At 54.9% G+C, this 15,138-nt stretch overlaps 1 protein-coding gene across 3 annotated transcripts; it reads right to left on the reverse strand.

Moving 5' to 3' along the window:
- Nucleotides 1-1,835: 1,835 nt before the first annotated feature.
- RELA (RELA proto-oncogene, NF-kB subunit) lies at nt 1,836-11,523 on the reverse strand (the record flags this gene model as incomplete). Of its 3 annotated transcripts, none has more annotated exons than XM_081238797.1 (11): nt 1,836-3,294; nt 4,088-4,162; nt 4,249-4,329; nt 7,181-7,393; nt 7,612-7,716; nt 8,578-8,709; nt 9,068-9,159; nt 10,042-10,190; nt 10,323-10,474; nt 10,577-10,603; nt 11,195-11,523. In XM_081238797.1, the coding sequence occupies 11 exons, from the start codon at nt 11,199-11,201 to the stop codon at nt 2,672-2,674; spliced, it is 1,656 nt and encodes a 551-aa protein (XP_081094923.1). In that variant the 3' UTR covers nt 1,836-2,671. The 3 variants fall into 3 exon arrangements, with proteins under 3 accessions (XP_081094923.1, XP_081094925.1, XP_081094924.1); XM_081238799.1 differs by lacking the exon at nt 11,195-11,523 and adding an exon at nt 11,067-11,164; XM_081238798.1 differs by lacking the exons at nt 9,068-9,159; nt 10,323-10,474; nt 10,577-10,603; nt 11,195-11,523 and having other exon boundaries at nt 10,042-10,087.
- Between the last annotated feature and the right edge of the window lie 3,615 nt (nt 11,524-15,138).

Raw genomic sequence — 15,138 nt, forward strand, 5'->3', positions numbered from 1 at the left:
TAGTGAGGAGCCCTCACAGTGCAGGGTGGAAGGCTCTGGTGTGATAGATGTTCAAAGGGAGGGTGATGCGATTTGGGTGTCAGAGCCCTTCAGCCACAGGGAAGGCAAGGCCAGGGAGGAGGCTGTAGTAGCAGCCCCAGTGGGAGAGCTGGTGGCTGAAACTAGGTGACAGCAGTGGAGATGGGGAGAACTGGGCACACTTGCCAGGACCCAGTGAGGAGGTGGATTCGAGTTGCTAGGGGAGAAGATGCAGAATCGACGGTGGTGGCCAGGTTTCTGGCTGGAGCCCCTGGAGGATGGTAAGGCCATGGCTGAGATGGGGAGGGGGAAGGGCAGGCTGGGGCTGGCCGGGGTTCTTTGGAACACGGAGAGTTTGAGAGGCCTCAGGGATGTCAGTGTGAGATGTCCAGTGTGCTGGCGCGCTGGAGCGAGAAGTGTGGGCTGGAGACAAGGATTTGGGACTGGTGAGCCACGAGCATGATGAGGTCACGCAGGGAGTGTGGGAAGGACCGTGAGAGGGCTTCTGGGGGTCACGGGATGTCACTTCAGGACACTGGCAAAGCCAAGAAGAGCGAGGCACAGCCTGGCCTGGAGGACCTGGGCTCGCTCATTCCCCTCTGGGCCTCAGGTTGGCCACACTGCGGGCAGCTCTGCCATCAGTTTCCTCTGGTTAGCTTTCTCACCCCGCCAGGTCCCTCCTGGCGTTCGCCCTCGCCCCATTTACAGCGCCGTTGCTCCATCAAGCCCCATCTCCCCAAGCACCCCCGGCAGGTTCGCCGGGGTCCTGACCTGGCCACCACGCTCGGGTTCCGCCCCTCGCGCGTAAGTACAGCTTGGCCTGGCCCCAGAGTGGCCCACCTGCTTCAGACCCTGCCCCCCGACCAAGAGCCTGGAGCGAAGCACGATTCGCTCGATGCTTTCCGGTTCGCCAACATTCCGCCGCCAGCTGGCATCTTCCCTCATAGACACCGTCCGTCGGAGTCTGCACCCTGGGCCTACTGTATTCCCAGGAGACTCGCTACATTTGCAGCACGTCCCACTGAAACTCGGTTGCTCCTGCCTCCACCCTCCCGCAAAACCCTGCGACGCCACCGGCCTCAGAATGGGTTTTCCTGAAGCGCATTACCTGCCGCCCCCGTTGTAGACCGCTATCCGTGCGCATGCGCACTAGCGACGGCGGGCCCCAGCGGCCCCCAGCCTCTGGCGACCCTGCTTTACTGCGCGTGCGTCGGGCCAAGCCGGAAGTACGTCCAGTTCTAGTCCCTCTGGAAGTCCATTTGTTTTTATTCAGGACTCCTGGGCGCGCGCGGTGGTGGAACGGCGGCTTCGGATTTAAGATTTCCTCGGTGCTGCCAGGGCAGGGTGTCAAAGCATAGACCTTTACCTGGCACCTCCCCTCCCCCAACAGATGCAAACACTGCCGCATCCATTTAAGGGATGAAATCCAAACCTCTTAGCCCCGCGTTCTTGATCTTTCACAGACTGGCCCCATCGAACCTTTCAACATCGTCTCTCTTACCCCGCTCACCTACAAACGCTGGCTAGTCCCTCTGCGAAACCCATCCTCCTCTGTTGATGTAAGACCTGAAGCTAGTGTGGCCTCTGAAACCCTTCCTGAAAATGCTCCATCCCCACAGCTACTGGGCCCTACCGGGCTCTCACTAGGCTGGGACCTCCACCCATTCCCACCCCCTTAGCGGACTGCTTTCATCCACCAGCTGGTATCTAGGAGTTTCCACAGGCATCTTCGGACTGCAGGCTCCCGGATGGCAATGTATTCATCCAACTCTGTATCACCAACGTCCAGCCTGAAATGACCAGCAAAGAGCGTGCTGTTTGCTGAAAGAAGGCAAATCTCTGGCCAGCTTGGCAATGCATTTATTAGTTCAGAGTAGAAAAAGCAATAGTCTAAACGCTTTGATTGTTCACTAAAAACGGACCCTTTTGACTGGAGAGCAGCCAGCCTGCTCTCCCCCTGACCCTCCTAACAACTCGCCCTACTGCTAAGGCACTTGAGAAAAGGGGGAACAGAGCAGTCTCAGAGAGAACCTCCCTGGATCCTGGAGAAGACCAGTGCTATCCCACCAGTTCCCTTCAACCACAGCCCAGCAAGGAAAGAGCTGGCAGAGCCCTCTGCAGGGCAGGAAGGCCAGCTCCTCACATGCCGGTGGTTAGGCACACAGAACTCCAGCACCACACAGGGGCTGCTAACAGGGGCATTATTTTGGCTCAAGGTGTAAATGAACCCATGATTTGAGGAAGACACTTGCTAATAAGGCTCTGTGGCCTCAAAGGCCACAGCTCCAGCCTATCCCTCTCTCTAGGAGAGTACTAGCAAGCTGGAGGGTGGGGTTGAGGGACCCCAGAATTCCCTATAGAGACTGGAGCTGAATATCAGGATAAGGGAAGGAAGAGTTTGAGTTTTCCCAGCTCTCCCCTTTCCAGAGAAGTTAATGCTTCTGCTTAAGCACCTCCAAAAAGAGAGAGATAGATACTGCCAATAGAAGAATAAAATGCATCCCCCAAGAATAAAAAGACATCGCCCAAAGAAGTAGGGGGCAGCTGGAGAACACCCCCGCCCCCCCGCCAGAATCCGTAAGTGCTTGCTTTGGGAGGGCTTCCATCCCTTGCAACCCAGTGCTCTGGGCAGGGCAGGGCAGGTCCCCGCCCTTTAGGAGCTGATCTGACTCAGAAGGGCTGAGAAGTCCATGTCCGCAATGGAGGAGAAGTCTTCATCCCCTGAGAGGAGGCCGTTGCTGAGGCCAGAGGCTCCCAGGGGAGTGGGAGCTGGGTCAGGGGGCCTCTGGGACCCTGTCACCAGACGAGTTATAGCCTCAGGGTACTCCATCAGCATGGGCTCAGCTGTATGGGGAGCCATGGGTACACCCTGGTTCAGCAGCTGCTGAAACTCAGAGTTGTCGACGGATGCCAGGTCTGTGAACACGGCTGGATCTGTGTTATTGCCAAGCAGGGCCCCCAGGTCTTCATCAGCATCAAACTGCAGCTGCAGCAGGGCCTCTGTCAGTGTCCCTTCCCCAGCCGGGTTGGTCTTGGGGGCAGGTGGGGTCACAGCCTGAGCAAGGCCTGGGGCTAGGACTGGGCCAGGGGCTGGGGCCTGGGCCAGGGCTGATGCCATGGCTGGGGCAGGGGCTGGGGCCTGGGCCAGGACTAGGGCAGGGGCCGGTGCCAAGGCCGAGGTCTGGCTTGGGATCTGCCCAGAAGGAAAGACCATGGGGGAGAACTCCTCAAAGTTGATGGTGCTGAGAGATGGTGTAAAGGGATAGGGCTGGGGAGCTGGAAGGAGAAACAGAGAGGCAGGGGTCAGAGAAAGCCTCAGAGGCCCACCCCAGCCCCTGGACCCCAGCTGCTGTCAAGACTGCTTAGGACCAGTCCTTCCCTGTGGCGTCACGGCCAGCACCCTAGCACCCTCCTCTTAATCCAATCTGACCTCGCCTGTAAGGTCCAGTTCCAGCCTCAACTCCTTGGAGCCTTCCCTGTCTACCCTAGCCCACAAAACTCTCACAGCCTTTCAGAAGAAGGGACGCTTTCAGAGCTGGCAAAACCTCATCTTACAGCTGAAAGACCAAGCCCTAAGCGGGCCTGGGCCCAAGCAACACCCAGTAAGCAGGGGGTCGTCATTCTTCTTTGAGTCACACAGCAGCACATTCAGTTTGCTGTTTTGCTGCTTTAGAGGTGATTTTTTTTTGTTGCCCCACTTCAGTGGAGAGCTGAGGGCAGAGACTGTGCATTTTTGAAACTTCTGTATCTGAAGGTCTCCAACGTGGGGTTTAACTGGCATAGGGGTTCTCATCCCCAAGAGGTTGCTGGTTCCTGGGCCACACCTCCAGAACCTCTGATTCCACAGGTCTGTTAGGGGCCCAGGAATCTGCATTTTCACCACTTCCCTGATGGCTGTGACACAGGCAACTAGGCCTCAGGCCCTGAGAAACAGGAGCCCAACAGAGCAGCCTTCAGATGTCTGCTGCTGAGACTGACTGCTCGTCTCCCTCCCAGAATGGGTCTAAACCACGCGCTGAACAGATTTGAGCCTATAGTTCTGGTGGGGCAACCGTAAGGAAATCCTTACCTGGCTTGGGGACGGAAGCTGAGCTGCGGGAAGGCACAGCGATGCGCCGGGTCGGAGGCCGGTGGTCGGTGGGTCCTGTGAGACAAAGGCTGGGTCAGTTCTTGGCGCACAAGGTCCCCCTTCCCCTGCCTTCTCTCTAATTCTCCCACTGCCCCTCTTACCATTGAAAGGGCTCTTTTTCATGATGCTCTTAAAGGTCTCATATGTCCTTTTGCGTTTCTCCTCAATCCGGTGACGATCATCTGGGAAAGTAATGGAGGAAAGCGGGTCTTACTCTCCCCAGCTGGACCCCCAAAGCTCTCAGAGGACCCTTGGGAGGGAGGTGACGGGACAAACTTCCTCAAGACCCTTTCTCCAAACCTTCTCAGCCAATGAGAAGAGCTGTGTGACTCTGTGACACTCAACAATTATAAGAATGGGGACTTCCCTGGCGGCGCAGTGGTTAAGAATCCGCCTGCCAATGCAGGGAACACGGGTTTGATCCCTGGTCCAGGAAGATCCCACATGCCATGGAGCAACTAAGTGCGTGTGCCACAACTACTGAGCCTGCGCTCTAGAGCCCGTGAGCCACAACTACTGAACCCGTGTGCCACAACTACTGAAGCCGGCGTGCCTAGAGCCTGTGCTCCGCAACAAGAGAAGCCACCGCAGTGAGAAGCCCGTGCACCGCAGTGAAGAGTAGCCCCTGCTTGCCGCAACTAGAGAAAGCCCGCGTGCAGCAGCGAAGATCCAATGCTGCCAAGACACAACAATTTTAAGAATGCCATGGCTTTGTGAGAACACCTCTGTTAGCTCAATCTGCCCTCTGAAGGCCACACGGGTACTCCCAAGTCAGGGGCACAGCTGACATCCCTGTTCCCCTCCAGCCTTGATCAGGCCTGGCACCGTGCGTGCCCTCTGCTCTCTGGGGCAGCCCAGGCACGACAGACCAGCTTAAGACTTCAACAGACTCTTAATCTTCTCTCTGATGGTTTCAGAGTTCAGTCTGGAGCTCTCAGAACTTGCTAACTTCTGCTGCACTTGGATAACCCCAAAGGACTCGACCCCAACAGTCCAAAGCCAACCTCACCATCTCACCTCAAACACCTGGTTCTGGTTCTTTCTCCTTCTGTGTTCCCCCCCTACTGCTCTGCCCTGTCCCCAAACCTCGGACACATCCTCAGCATCTTCCTCTTTCTCACTCCCTACCGTTCAGCCCCTAGACACATATTTACCAAGCACCTACTGCGTGCCAGGCTCCGTTTGAGCCACTGGGATATGGCCCTGAGTAAACAGACAAGGTTCCTGCTCCCAAAGATGACATCCTAATGACAGAGGGGCTAAGACGCAACCACATACAAGTGATAGGAGCTCTGAGGGAGAGGCACAGGGTGACGTAACGCCACCAGAAGATCAAGGAATCTAGTTTAGAGGTGTCCAGGGAAGCACTGGTGTGAGCCCATCACGTGAAGATCTGGGGGCCGAGCATTCCAAGCAGAGGCAACAGCTAGAACACAGGTCCTGAGGGGGACTGGGCTTGGTGTGTGTTGTACACAAAGGGCCCGTGGGGCTGAGGGTCCCTGAGGAGGCCAGCAGTAGGTGAGATCGTCTCGCTTTGCATTCCCTCTGCAAGGTTCATATGGCACCTTCTCTCCCAGGATGACCAAAACATCTTCCAAAATGGCCTCCCCACCCCGAGTCTCCCCACCTCAGATCCTCTGCACGCTGCTGCCAAAGCGAGCTTCCAGATCTGCTCTCGTCACTTCTCTGCTCAGAAACCTTTGGTGGCTCCCCACTGCCTTAGGATGCGACCGTGGATGAATGCCTAGAGTCCAACCTTCAAGGCCCTTCTGGGGCTTCCCTGGCGATCCAGTGGTTAAGACTCTGCACCTCCACTGCAGGGGGCGAGGGTTCGATCCCTGGTCGGGAACTAAGATCCCACATGCCACGTGGCACAGCCAAAACCAAACCAAAACAAAGAAAACCAGCCCTCCTGCCGGGGGCCTGCTCACCGCTGACATCAGCTCCCACCACAAAGCTGTCCCCAAACGTGCTGTGCCGTGCACTCTCCAACACCTGTGCCCTTCCAGGTGCTGCTCCACCTGCCTAGAAAATGCACTTCTGGGTCTTTCTCCAACTTAAATGCCAACTCCTCCATGCAGCCGGCTCCAGCTCCCACGGTATTTTGCACACACCTCCATTTCGCACGTTACTCTGTGACTTAAGGCTCTGTTTTGCATATGTGTCCTCCTCATGTGACTGAGCTTCCAAAGAGCAGGGAACATGCCTTATTCATCTTTGTATTCAGATTACCTGGCACAGGCCCTGGCACCAAGTGGACACTCAGTGATTATTTGTGGAATGAACTGATGGCCATTTTGGGGGTTGCTTTCTAGACTCTATTAGACAGTTCCCAGGGCAGGAAACACTCTCAGGCTGGATGATGGACTTTGTTTTTTGTTTTTTGTTTTTTGCGGTATGCGGGCCTCTCACTGTTGTGGCCTCTCCTGTTGCGGAGCACAGGCTCCGGACGCGCAGGCTCAGCGGCCATGGCTCAGGGGCCCAGCCGCTCTGCGGCATGTGGGATCTTCGCGGACCGGGGCACGAACCCGTGTCCCCTGCATCGGCAGGCGGACTCTCAACCGCTGCACCACCAGGGAAGCCTGGATGACGGACTTTGAATAAAGGATCACTCTGGCTGTTCCTATTTGATCAGATGCCCGAAAGCCTTGACCAAACCATGGCTGTGCGGTAGTGCTAAGAGAGATCCGGTGTGGCAAAAGGACCCTGGAGCCAGATGGCCTGGGTTCAAATGACGTCTGGGTCTGCTGACTCACTGAGTATGTGACCTCAGGCAGGTCAGATGCTCACTCCCACCTCAAAAGGTTCATTAGAGAATAAAATCAGGTAATTTGCTGATATGCCTGGAATAGGGCCATGCCTGTAGTAAGAGCTAGGTAAGTCTCGGGTATCGTTACTATTAAATGAGGCAAGAAAGACAATCTGATTACTGTGTAAATCCCCGCCCGACTCCAGCTTCTGACCCTCACCTACAGCTGCCACATCCAGGCCTGGCCTCACTCCCATTGGCTGGAGCCCTCCCCAGCTGGGTACCTGTGTCTGGCAAGTACTGGAATTCCATGGGCTCGCTGAGCTCCCGATCGGAAGGCCGCCGCAGCTGCATGGAGACGCGCACAGGGGCCTGCAGGCTGGGGTCCGCGTAGGGGGGCGTCCGGAACACAATGGCCACTTGCCGGTGCACATCAGCTTGTGAAAAGGAGCCTCGGGCCTCCCAGCCTGGTCCCGTGAAATACACCTCGATATCCTCTGCCAGAGATGGAGCGGCTTCGTGGGTCACCGTGCTCAGCTCACCCTGCCCGCCGCCCCCTACAACTGCTGCTACTTATCTCTGGACATACATCGCCCTACTGTCCCCAAGGTGCTGGGGGAGTGTCTACACCAGTTCCCTGACATTCACCATGTCTGCTCAGCCTTGCCCTTCACCTCCTGATCCAAAGAGCACGGCCCTCCTCCGGGGTATGTACCTTTCTGCACCTTGTCACACAGCAGGAAGATCTCATCCCCCCCAAGGCAGCTCCCAGAGTTCCGATTCACTCGGCAGATCTTGAGCTCGGCAGTGTTGGGGGCGCCTGAGGGTGTGGGAATAAGGAAGGAAGCCCTGAACCACCAGAGGTCTGCTGGGCTGACCTGCAGGAAATGCAAGGCTCCTGCCCAGCCCAGAGCCAAGGCTGTCCAGGGCTTGCTGACTGTACCTCTGCAGCCAAGGTCCGACCATTCCCACGGGCTCCTCACCCCAACCAGTTCAGCAACTATTTATCTACTAGCACCTACTCTGTCCCCAGCTCTGTTCTACGCCTGAAGAATATAACCACGCACAAAACCTAAACATCTCTGCCCTCACAGAGCTCACAGTCCAATGGGAACCAACGGGATCACAACTCCTCTTTCTCCACCTGACCCAAGTAATCTTCAAGGCCCATTCATACCCACCCTGGCAATGAACCCTTCCCTCCTGACCCCCCGGTTCATCCTGGTTTCCGGGCCTCGGGGCTCCAAAGGCCTTTTATTTTCACTCACCCCGCTGGCTACTTAATTAAAGACTGCAGTTGATCAGTGTCGGCCCAATTCGTCTGTGAACTTCCTGTGAGCTTTCATCATTGAATTATTACTCTCTAACATTATCTCATTTTTGGGAGTTCATTTCCTGGAGTCATCAGTACAGTTCTGGGCATACCACCCTCTCATCACGTATTGGAAATGCCTGTCTCCCATCTGACTCCCTGCCAGCCTGGAAGCTGCACCTCGAGGGCAGCTCTGGGTCTTCTTTGCCTCGTCTCTCTGGCCAGCACAGTGCTGGGCACAGAGGAGACGACGAATACGCTGGATGACCGGACGAAGCCAGAGCAACTTTTGCAGGCCCCCGTGCCCGCCCCCACTTCCTCCTCATAGGTCCACCCCTCCTCCCTGCCTGCAGTTCCCTGGCCACTCACGGTTGTCAAAGATGGGATGAGAGAGGACAGGCGACAGGCGTAGGGGCCTGCCTGCAGGGTCCCGCACTGTCACCTGGAAGCAGAGCCGGACAGCATTCAGGTCGTAGTCTCCACGCTGCTCTTCTACAGGAACTGCCAGAAAAACAGATGGTCAGGCGAGCCTGGGCGGGGGATGGAGCGGGACGTGTGTGTGTGTGCAGGGGTGAGCTCTGGGTTGGGAGGGCTGTTTGAGGGCATGTGAAATGGTAGGAGCCCTAGAAGAGGAGGAAGAGAAGGTTCTAGACCCATCACTGACTCCACCTGTGACCCTGGATGCTATGTTCCCTATGTCCCTTCTCCGGGTCTCTTTCCCCAGTGGTAAACAGCAAGATTCCATCTGTACTGTGGGTCTTGGCCAGCGAGGGACAGATGAGGGGAAGGTGGCCTCAGGGGGCGACAGAGGCTGGAGGTGCTCCAGGCAGGCCCAGGCCTTTGCCGCCGCCGCCCTCACCTTGGAAGGGGTTGTTGTTGGTCTGGATGCGCTGACTGATGGCCTGCTCCAGGTCCCGCTTCTTTACACACTGGATCCCCAGGTTCTGGAAGCTGAGGCCCCCCCGGGCATCAGTCCCACTGTCTCCAGAAGAGCGTGGGCCCTCCTGCCTTGCCCACTCTGCCCGTTCTCCCCCACCCACTCGCCAGGTGAGCACTTCGTGCTTAAGCCCCTTGAATGGTCCCCAACCATGCCACCGTGAAAGCCACTCCCTACTCTGGCTGACAAGGCCCTGTGCCCTGGCACCTGGCCCCAGCTGCAGTCCCTGCCGGCTACCTACCCTCTGCCACAGGGGCTTCTTTCCCTTCTCCAAACACATGAAACTCATTCCCACTTCAAAGGCTTCCGCACCTGTTCATTCTGCTGGGCGTGTTCCTTCGGTGCTTCTCTGCTTTCCCACATTTAGGTCTTACCTGCGAGAGGCCCTCCTGACCTCCCAAGCCCAAGGAATGAGACCGGCCCCTTTGCCTCCCCCACCTCGGGCTCTTCTTCCAAACTATTACTCCTTTATTTTCATCACTGAAATGGTGACTCCCTTACAGTATCTTGTTTAGTTATTTGTACATTTATTTATGGCCTGCCTCTGTCAACTAGTATGTAAGCTTCAGCGGAGACCAGTGGTTCGGTGGTTTTCTTTCCCGCTACGAGAGGTGTGACACCGAGGGACTCGCCCTTCCAGCCACAGGGGTTAGGGGTTCAGAGGTGAGCAGGGACCCATTCCTTTTCCATGGAGCTCACAAGGAGCTCCTCTCCGCTTGAGAGAGGAGACAGACAATTTCAAGACAAAGGAATCTGCTTGCAGCGCTGGGGACAGAGCAGGGAGTGAGGAATTGTGCCCCCGCTCCAGAAGGGAGTAACACTGTAACAGCTACACAACTGCCCCGCCTCTCCGCCTTCTGTCTCACCACCACCCCTGCCACCCATGACGAGCTCACCTGTGGATGCAGCGGTCCGGGCAGAGCTCAGCCTCATAGAAGCCATCCCGGCAGTCTTTCCCCACAAGCTCATGGGGGTGAGGCCGGTGAGGGGGGTCCTTGGTCACCAGGGAGATGCGGACTGTCCCTGGCCCCGTGTAGCCATTGATCTGTCCAAAGTACAGAGAGAACCCTAGAGGCTCAGAAATTCCAGACCCACCTCCCAGACACAGACTGTGTGGGCCTGAACGCAAGTCCCTCCCATACTGACTCTGCGTCCCCGACCTGGGAGCTGTGCTGACCTTGATGGTGGGGTGGGTCTTGGTGGTATCTGTGCTCCTCTCGCCTGGGATACTGCCTGCTGAGCGGCCCTCACACTTGTAGCGAAAGCGCATGCCCCGCTGCTTGGGCTGCTCGATGATCTCCACGTAGGGGCCGGAGGCCTGGGCCGGCTCTGTGGGGGACATGCGGGCCAGCCCCCATCAGATGGCTGACCCCATTGCCCCTGACCCTGGGGAGCTCGTCCCAACCCACTGAGAAAGGATGGCCCACTTACCCGCGGGGAAGATGAGAGGGAAGAGGTCTGAAAGGAGAGGGAAACAAGGGTCAGCACAAGCCCACATCCTGTCCTCACCAGGGAAAGCCTGCTTCCCCACAGCGAGGAGATGGGGCCAGGCCCCTTCCCAGGGACACGGAGTCGGGGCCTGCCACCTGGAACCTGCAGGGAAACTAAGGGGCAGGGGTGAAGGAGCCAGAACCACCTGCTTCCTGAGGGAAGCCGGGGATGGGGGCCTCCCTCCACCAGGGGAAACTGAGCCAGGGTCTTTTCTATTTTCATAAGTTAAACCAAGGGAGGGCACCCTCACCCCCCATCCCGAGAGGAAACTGAGTCAGATACATTCCCCCCTAATGAGGAAACTAAGTCGGAACTGCCCCCCGGACCCCGGGGGGAAACCGAGTCAACGCTCCCCCCACACCCCACACCCAGAGGGGAAACTGAGTCAGACCCCCGAACGCCCGCCCCGCCCCGCCCCGCCCCGCGCCACCATCCGGCCGGCCGCTCCCTGCGCAGCGCCCATCGGCGTAGGAAGGGTCGGAAGGCGACGCAGGGGCTCCCGCCGCGGTCCCGGCGGCCCCAGCGCCGCCACCCCGCGGGGTCAGAGGTCGCCCTCACCGTCCATGGCCGGGGTCCCGGGGGCGGGGCCGGGGTCGCAGCTGGGCCCGCGGCGCGCGCTACAGCAGAGCCATTCGCCAGAGGCGGAAATGCGCTGCGCGCGCCCGCCGCCGCGTCACTGCCGGGAATCCGACCGCGCCTGCGCGCTGGGTCGTCGCCGCCGCCTCCGCCGCCGCCCCTCGCGTGGGTCAGGGGCGAGTGAGCGCCGCGCGGAGGACCGGGAGGCCGTGCGAGCCGGCGCTGTTGTGGACCCGGAGCCAGTGCGCGCTGCGCGGGGCACCGAGATGCTGCTCGCTTGCGGGCCGCTCCCGGGGCTGGCGGGGCGGCTCGGCTCGTCCCCGAGTTTGGGCCCCGCCTGGAGGGCGGGGCCGGCGATTACTCACAATGTTTTTAGGGGATTTCGGGGCCCCCTTCCTCCGATCCGAGGAGTTTGGTGATGTCACCCCGAGCCGGGTCTGGAGCAAAGCCAGGGCTGCCGGGCTTCGACCGCCCGCCTTGCGCAGGGAAGGGCTCGGGCCTGCTTTGCCCTCAAAGGCCAGGTGGCTGAACTCTTCACGGTTTCCTAGTCGATAAAAGTGCTGCTTGGTGCTTCTCGGTGGTTGTTGCCGCAGAAGCACTTTTTAATTTCCCGTCCTCCCCAATCTGGCTGCAAAGAGGGGGAAGGGAAGTGCCCGGACCTCTCCACCTGGCAGTGCTTGGATCGTGGGCTTCGCGGAGCCTGCTGCACGCTAGGGTGGCCCGAGGCTCCGCGCCGCGTCCGCTCCCACAGGCGAGCCGGGCCCAGGCTCATCTGTTTAAGATCATCCACACTGCCGGCCCTCGGGGGCAATGGGAGGGCAGAGGGCACCCAGAGGTAAATCTCTGGAGCCTCGTCTCTGCAACCTGCCGCCTCTGTTTTACAAGGTCTGGGACCCCCAGGGGCCGCTTGAACCCGCAGGGTCACATCCCCCGCCTGTCTCCCCAGGGCTTCCTCCTGGGGTCCAGCCGTCTCCCAAAGCATTTCCACTAATTAAACGTCCTGTAACTCCTCGCCAGGAATGCAGCGGTCCGGGCAGAGCTCAGCCGCCCCCAAGGCCAAGCCCAAGGCACGTTCGAGCGGGGTGAGGGTGGGCCTGGAACACCGAGCCCCCTCCACCCCCCAAGGCGGCTTCCTCATCCCAGAATGACGATGCTCCATGGCAGGCGGCAGAGTCTTCCCCAGATGGAGGAAGCCTTTTTATTTTCTCTAAGTTCGTTCTAAGTAAGGGAGTCATGTGGGAATTGGAAAAGATTGGAAATTCTGACTTTCTTTCCCAGGCTCTAAAAAAACAGGAAGAGAAAAGTGAGAACAGTTACCACCCCTCCCACTGATTTCAGTTTCTCATGTGGCTGCCCGGATTAGAAAAGTCACCTTACTTTTTATGAGGAGGCAGACGTCAGGACGACAGAATGGATTAATTATAATCCTTATTTATTTATTTATTTATTTATTTATTTATTTATTTATTTATTGCTTGCTTACTTGCTGCGCTGGGTCTTCCGTTGCTGCGCGGGCTTTCTCTGTTGCGGCTAGCAGGGGCTACTCTTTGTTGCGATGCTCAGGCTTCTCATTGCAGTGGCTTCTCTTGTTGCAGAGCACAGGCTCTAGGTGCGAGGCTTCAGTAGTTGCAGCACTTGGGCTCAGTAGTTGTGGCTCTTGGGCTCTAGAGCGCAGGCTCAGTAGTCGTGGCACACAGGCTTAGTTGCTCCAAGGCATGTGGGATCTTCCCGGACGAGGGCTCTAACCCTTGTCCCCTGCATTGGCAGGTGGATTCTTAACCACTGTGCCACCAGGGAAGCCCTATAACCTTTGATTAATGACACACAATGGTCATTGATCCTGGCATGATCCTCTTTTAAAAATTTATACATGTATAACTTTTAACTTTTAAATTAATATGTTGAATTCCAGTGTACCCACTGCAAAACTCAAGAGGCTGGATAGAACACCATCAGGACTTAACATCTACCCACGTGCTCCTCACCTGTTCATCCCCTCCTTATCCCTGTGTCTAGGGTGCCATCATCCAGAATTCTGTATTTGTTATTCCTTTGATTTTTCTAAAGAAAAAAAAAAATTTAAGAAAAACTTGTACTCACATATACATGCCTACACAATGTCATGTTTGGTTTTGCTTAGTTTTGAACTTCCATGAAGAGAGTATCATGTTATTTGTTGTCCTTTGTTATTTGCATATTTCACTCAACACCTTACTAATATTTGTCTGTTTCATAGTTCATTCAGTTTTTTACTGCTGTATACTATTCTGTAAATGTACCACAGTTTTTTATTTATTCATTCTGAGAATGGCCATTTGGGTTTCCAGTTTGTTGCTATTATAAACAGTGTTGTTAAGAACATTCCTGTGAATGTCTCCTGTTACACATGTATCCAGAATTTTCTTGGGTATATACCTAAAAATGATTTTTTTAGAGTATAGAATTTCTCTTTATCAATTTTCAGAATAATGCCTTGGTTCTTTAACATCCTCTAAAATTGACTAGTAAGCATTTAAAAAATATCTTAATGAATGCATGGATTTAAACATATTTGATGTGCTTTAATCTATTACAATTTTTATTGAACTTCAAATTGTTCCATCTTTGGCCAGAATATATAAATAATTCCTAAAACTCAACAACCAGAAAAACCAAACAACCCAATTTAAAAAATGAGCAATGGGACTTCCCTGGTGATGCAGTGGTTAAGAATCCGCCTGCCAATGCAGGGGACACGGGCTTGAGCCCTGGTCCGGGAAGATCCCACATGCCGAGGAGCAACTAAGCCTGTGCACTACTGAGTCTGTCTGCACTCTAGAGCCAGCGAGCCACAACTACTGAAGCCCGCACGCCTAGAGCCCCTGGTCCGCAGCAGGAGAAGCCACTGCAATGAGAAGCCCGCCCACCACAACGAAGAGTAGCCCCTGCCTGCCGCAACTAGAGAAAGCCCCAGTGCAGCAACGAACACCCAATGCAGCCAAAATAAATAAATAAATAAATTTATAAAAAATGAACAATGGACTTGAACGGACATTTATTCAAAGTAGATGTAAAATGGCGAATAAGCACATGAAAAGATGTTCAACATAATAGCTATCAGGGAAATGCAAAGAAAAGTCACACTGAAATCCTACTTCATACTCATTAGGATGGCTATTATCAGAAAAACAAAACGACAAGTGTTGGTGATGATATGGAGAAAGTGATTTCTTTGTACATCACTAATGGGAATGAAAAATGGTGCAGCTGCTGTGGAAAAGAGTAATCCTCAAGAAATTAAACAGAATTACCATATGATCCAGCAATTCCACTTCTAGGTATATATACAAAACAATTGAAAAGAGGAACTCAATCAGATATCTGTACACCAATGTTCATAGCAGCATTATTCACAATAGCCAAAAGGTAGAAGCAACCCAGATGTCCTTGGACAGATGAACAGAGAAACAAAATGTGGTATATACACACAGTGGCATATCATTCAGCCTTAAGAAAGAATGAACAGCAGAAACTAACACAACATTGTTAGTGAATATACTTAGTGCCACTGAACTGTACACTTAATCATGGTTAAAATGGTAAATTTTATATTACGTATATTTTACTACAATAAAAAAAAATCTCATCTCTCAGTGATACCAGACAATTACTCATTTGGTCCGTCTCATACTATACACAAAACACTCAGAATAATGATACCAACTTTACCACCAATAATGTGATTAAATACAGAGTATATTTTTGCAGTGCTTGTCCTTAGGTTACATTCAGTTTTGGTTCTGTTTGTTGTTGTTTTTGTTTGTTTGTTTTGGTACATACCTATTACCAAGTTAAGGACTCTCCTTTCTAGTTCAGTTTACTGCATTTATGATAAATGGGTGTTAATTTTTTTTTTTTTCTGCACCGTGAGGCTTGCAGGATCTTAT

This window comes from Mesoplodon bidens (genome assembly GCF_964165515.1).
Source record: "Mesoplodon bidens genome assembly, chromosome: 7".
Classification (NCBI taxonomy): Eukaryota; Metazoa; Chordata; class Mammalia; order Artiodactyla; family Ziphiidae; genus Mesoplodon; species Mesoplodon bidens.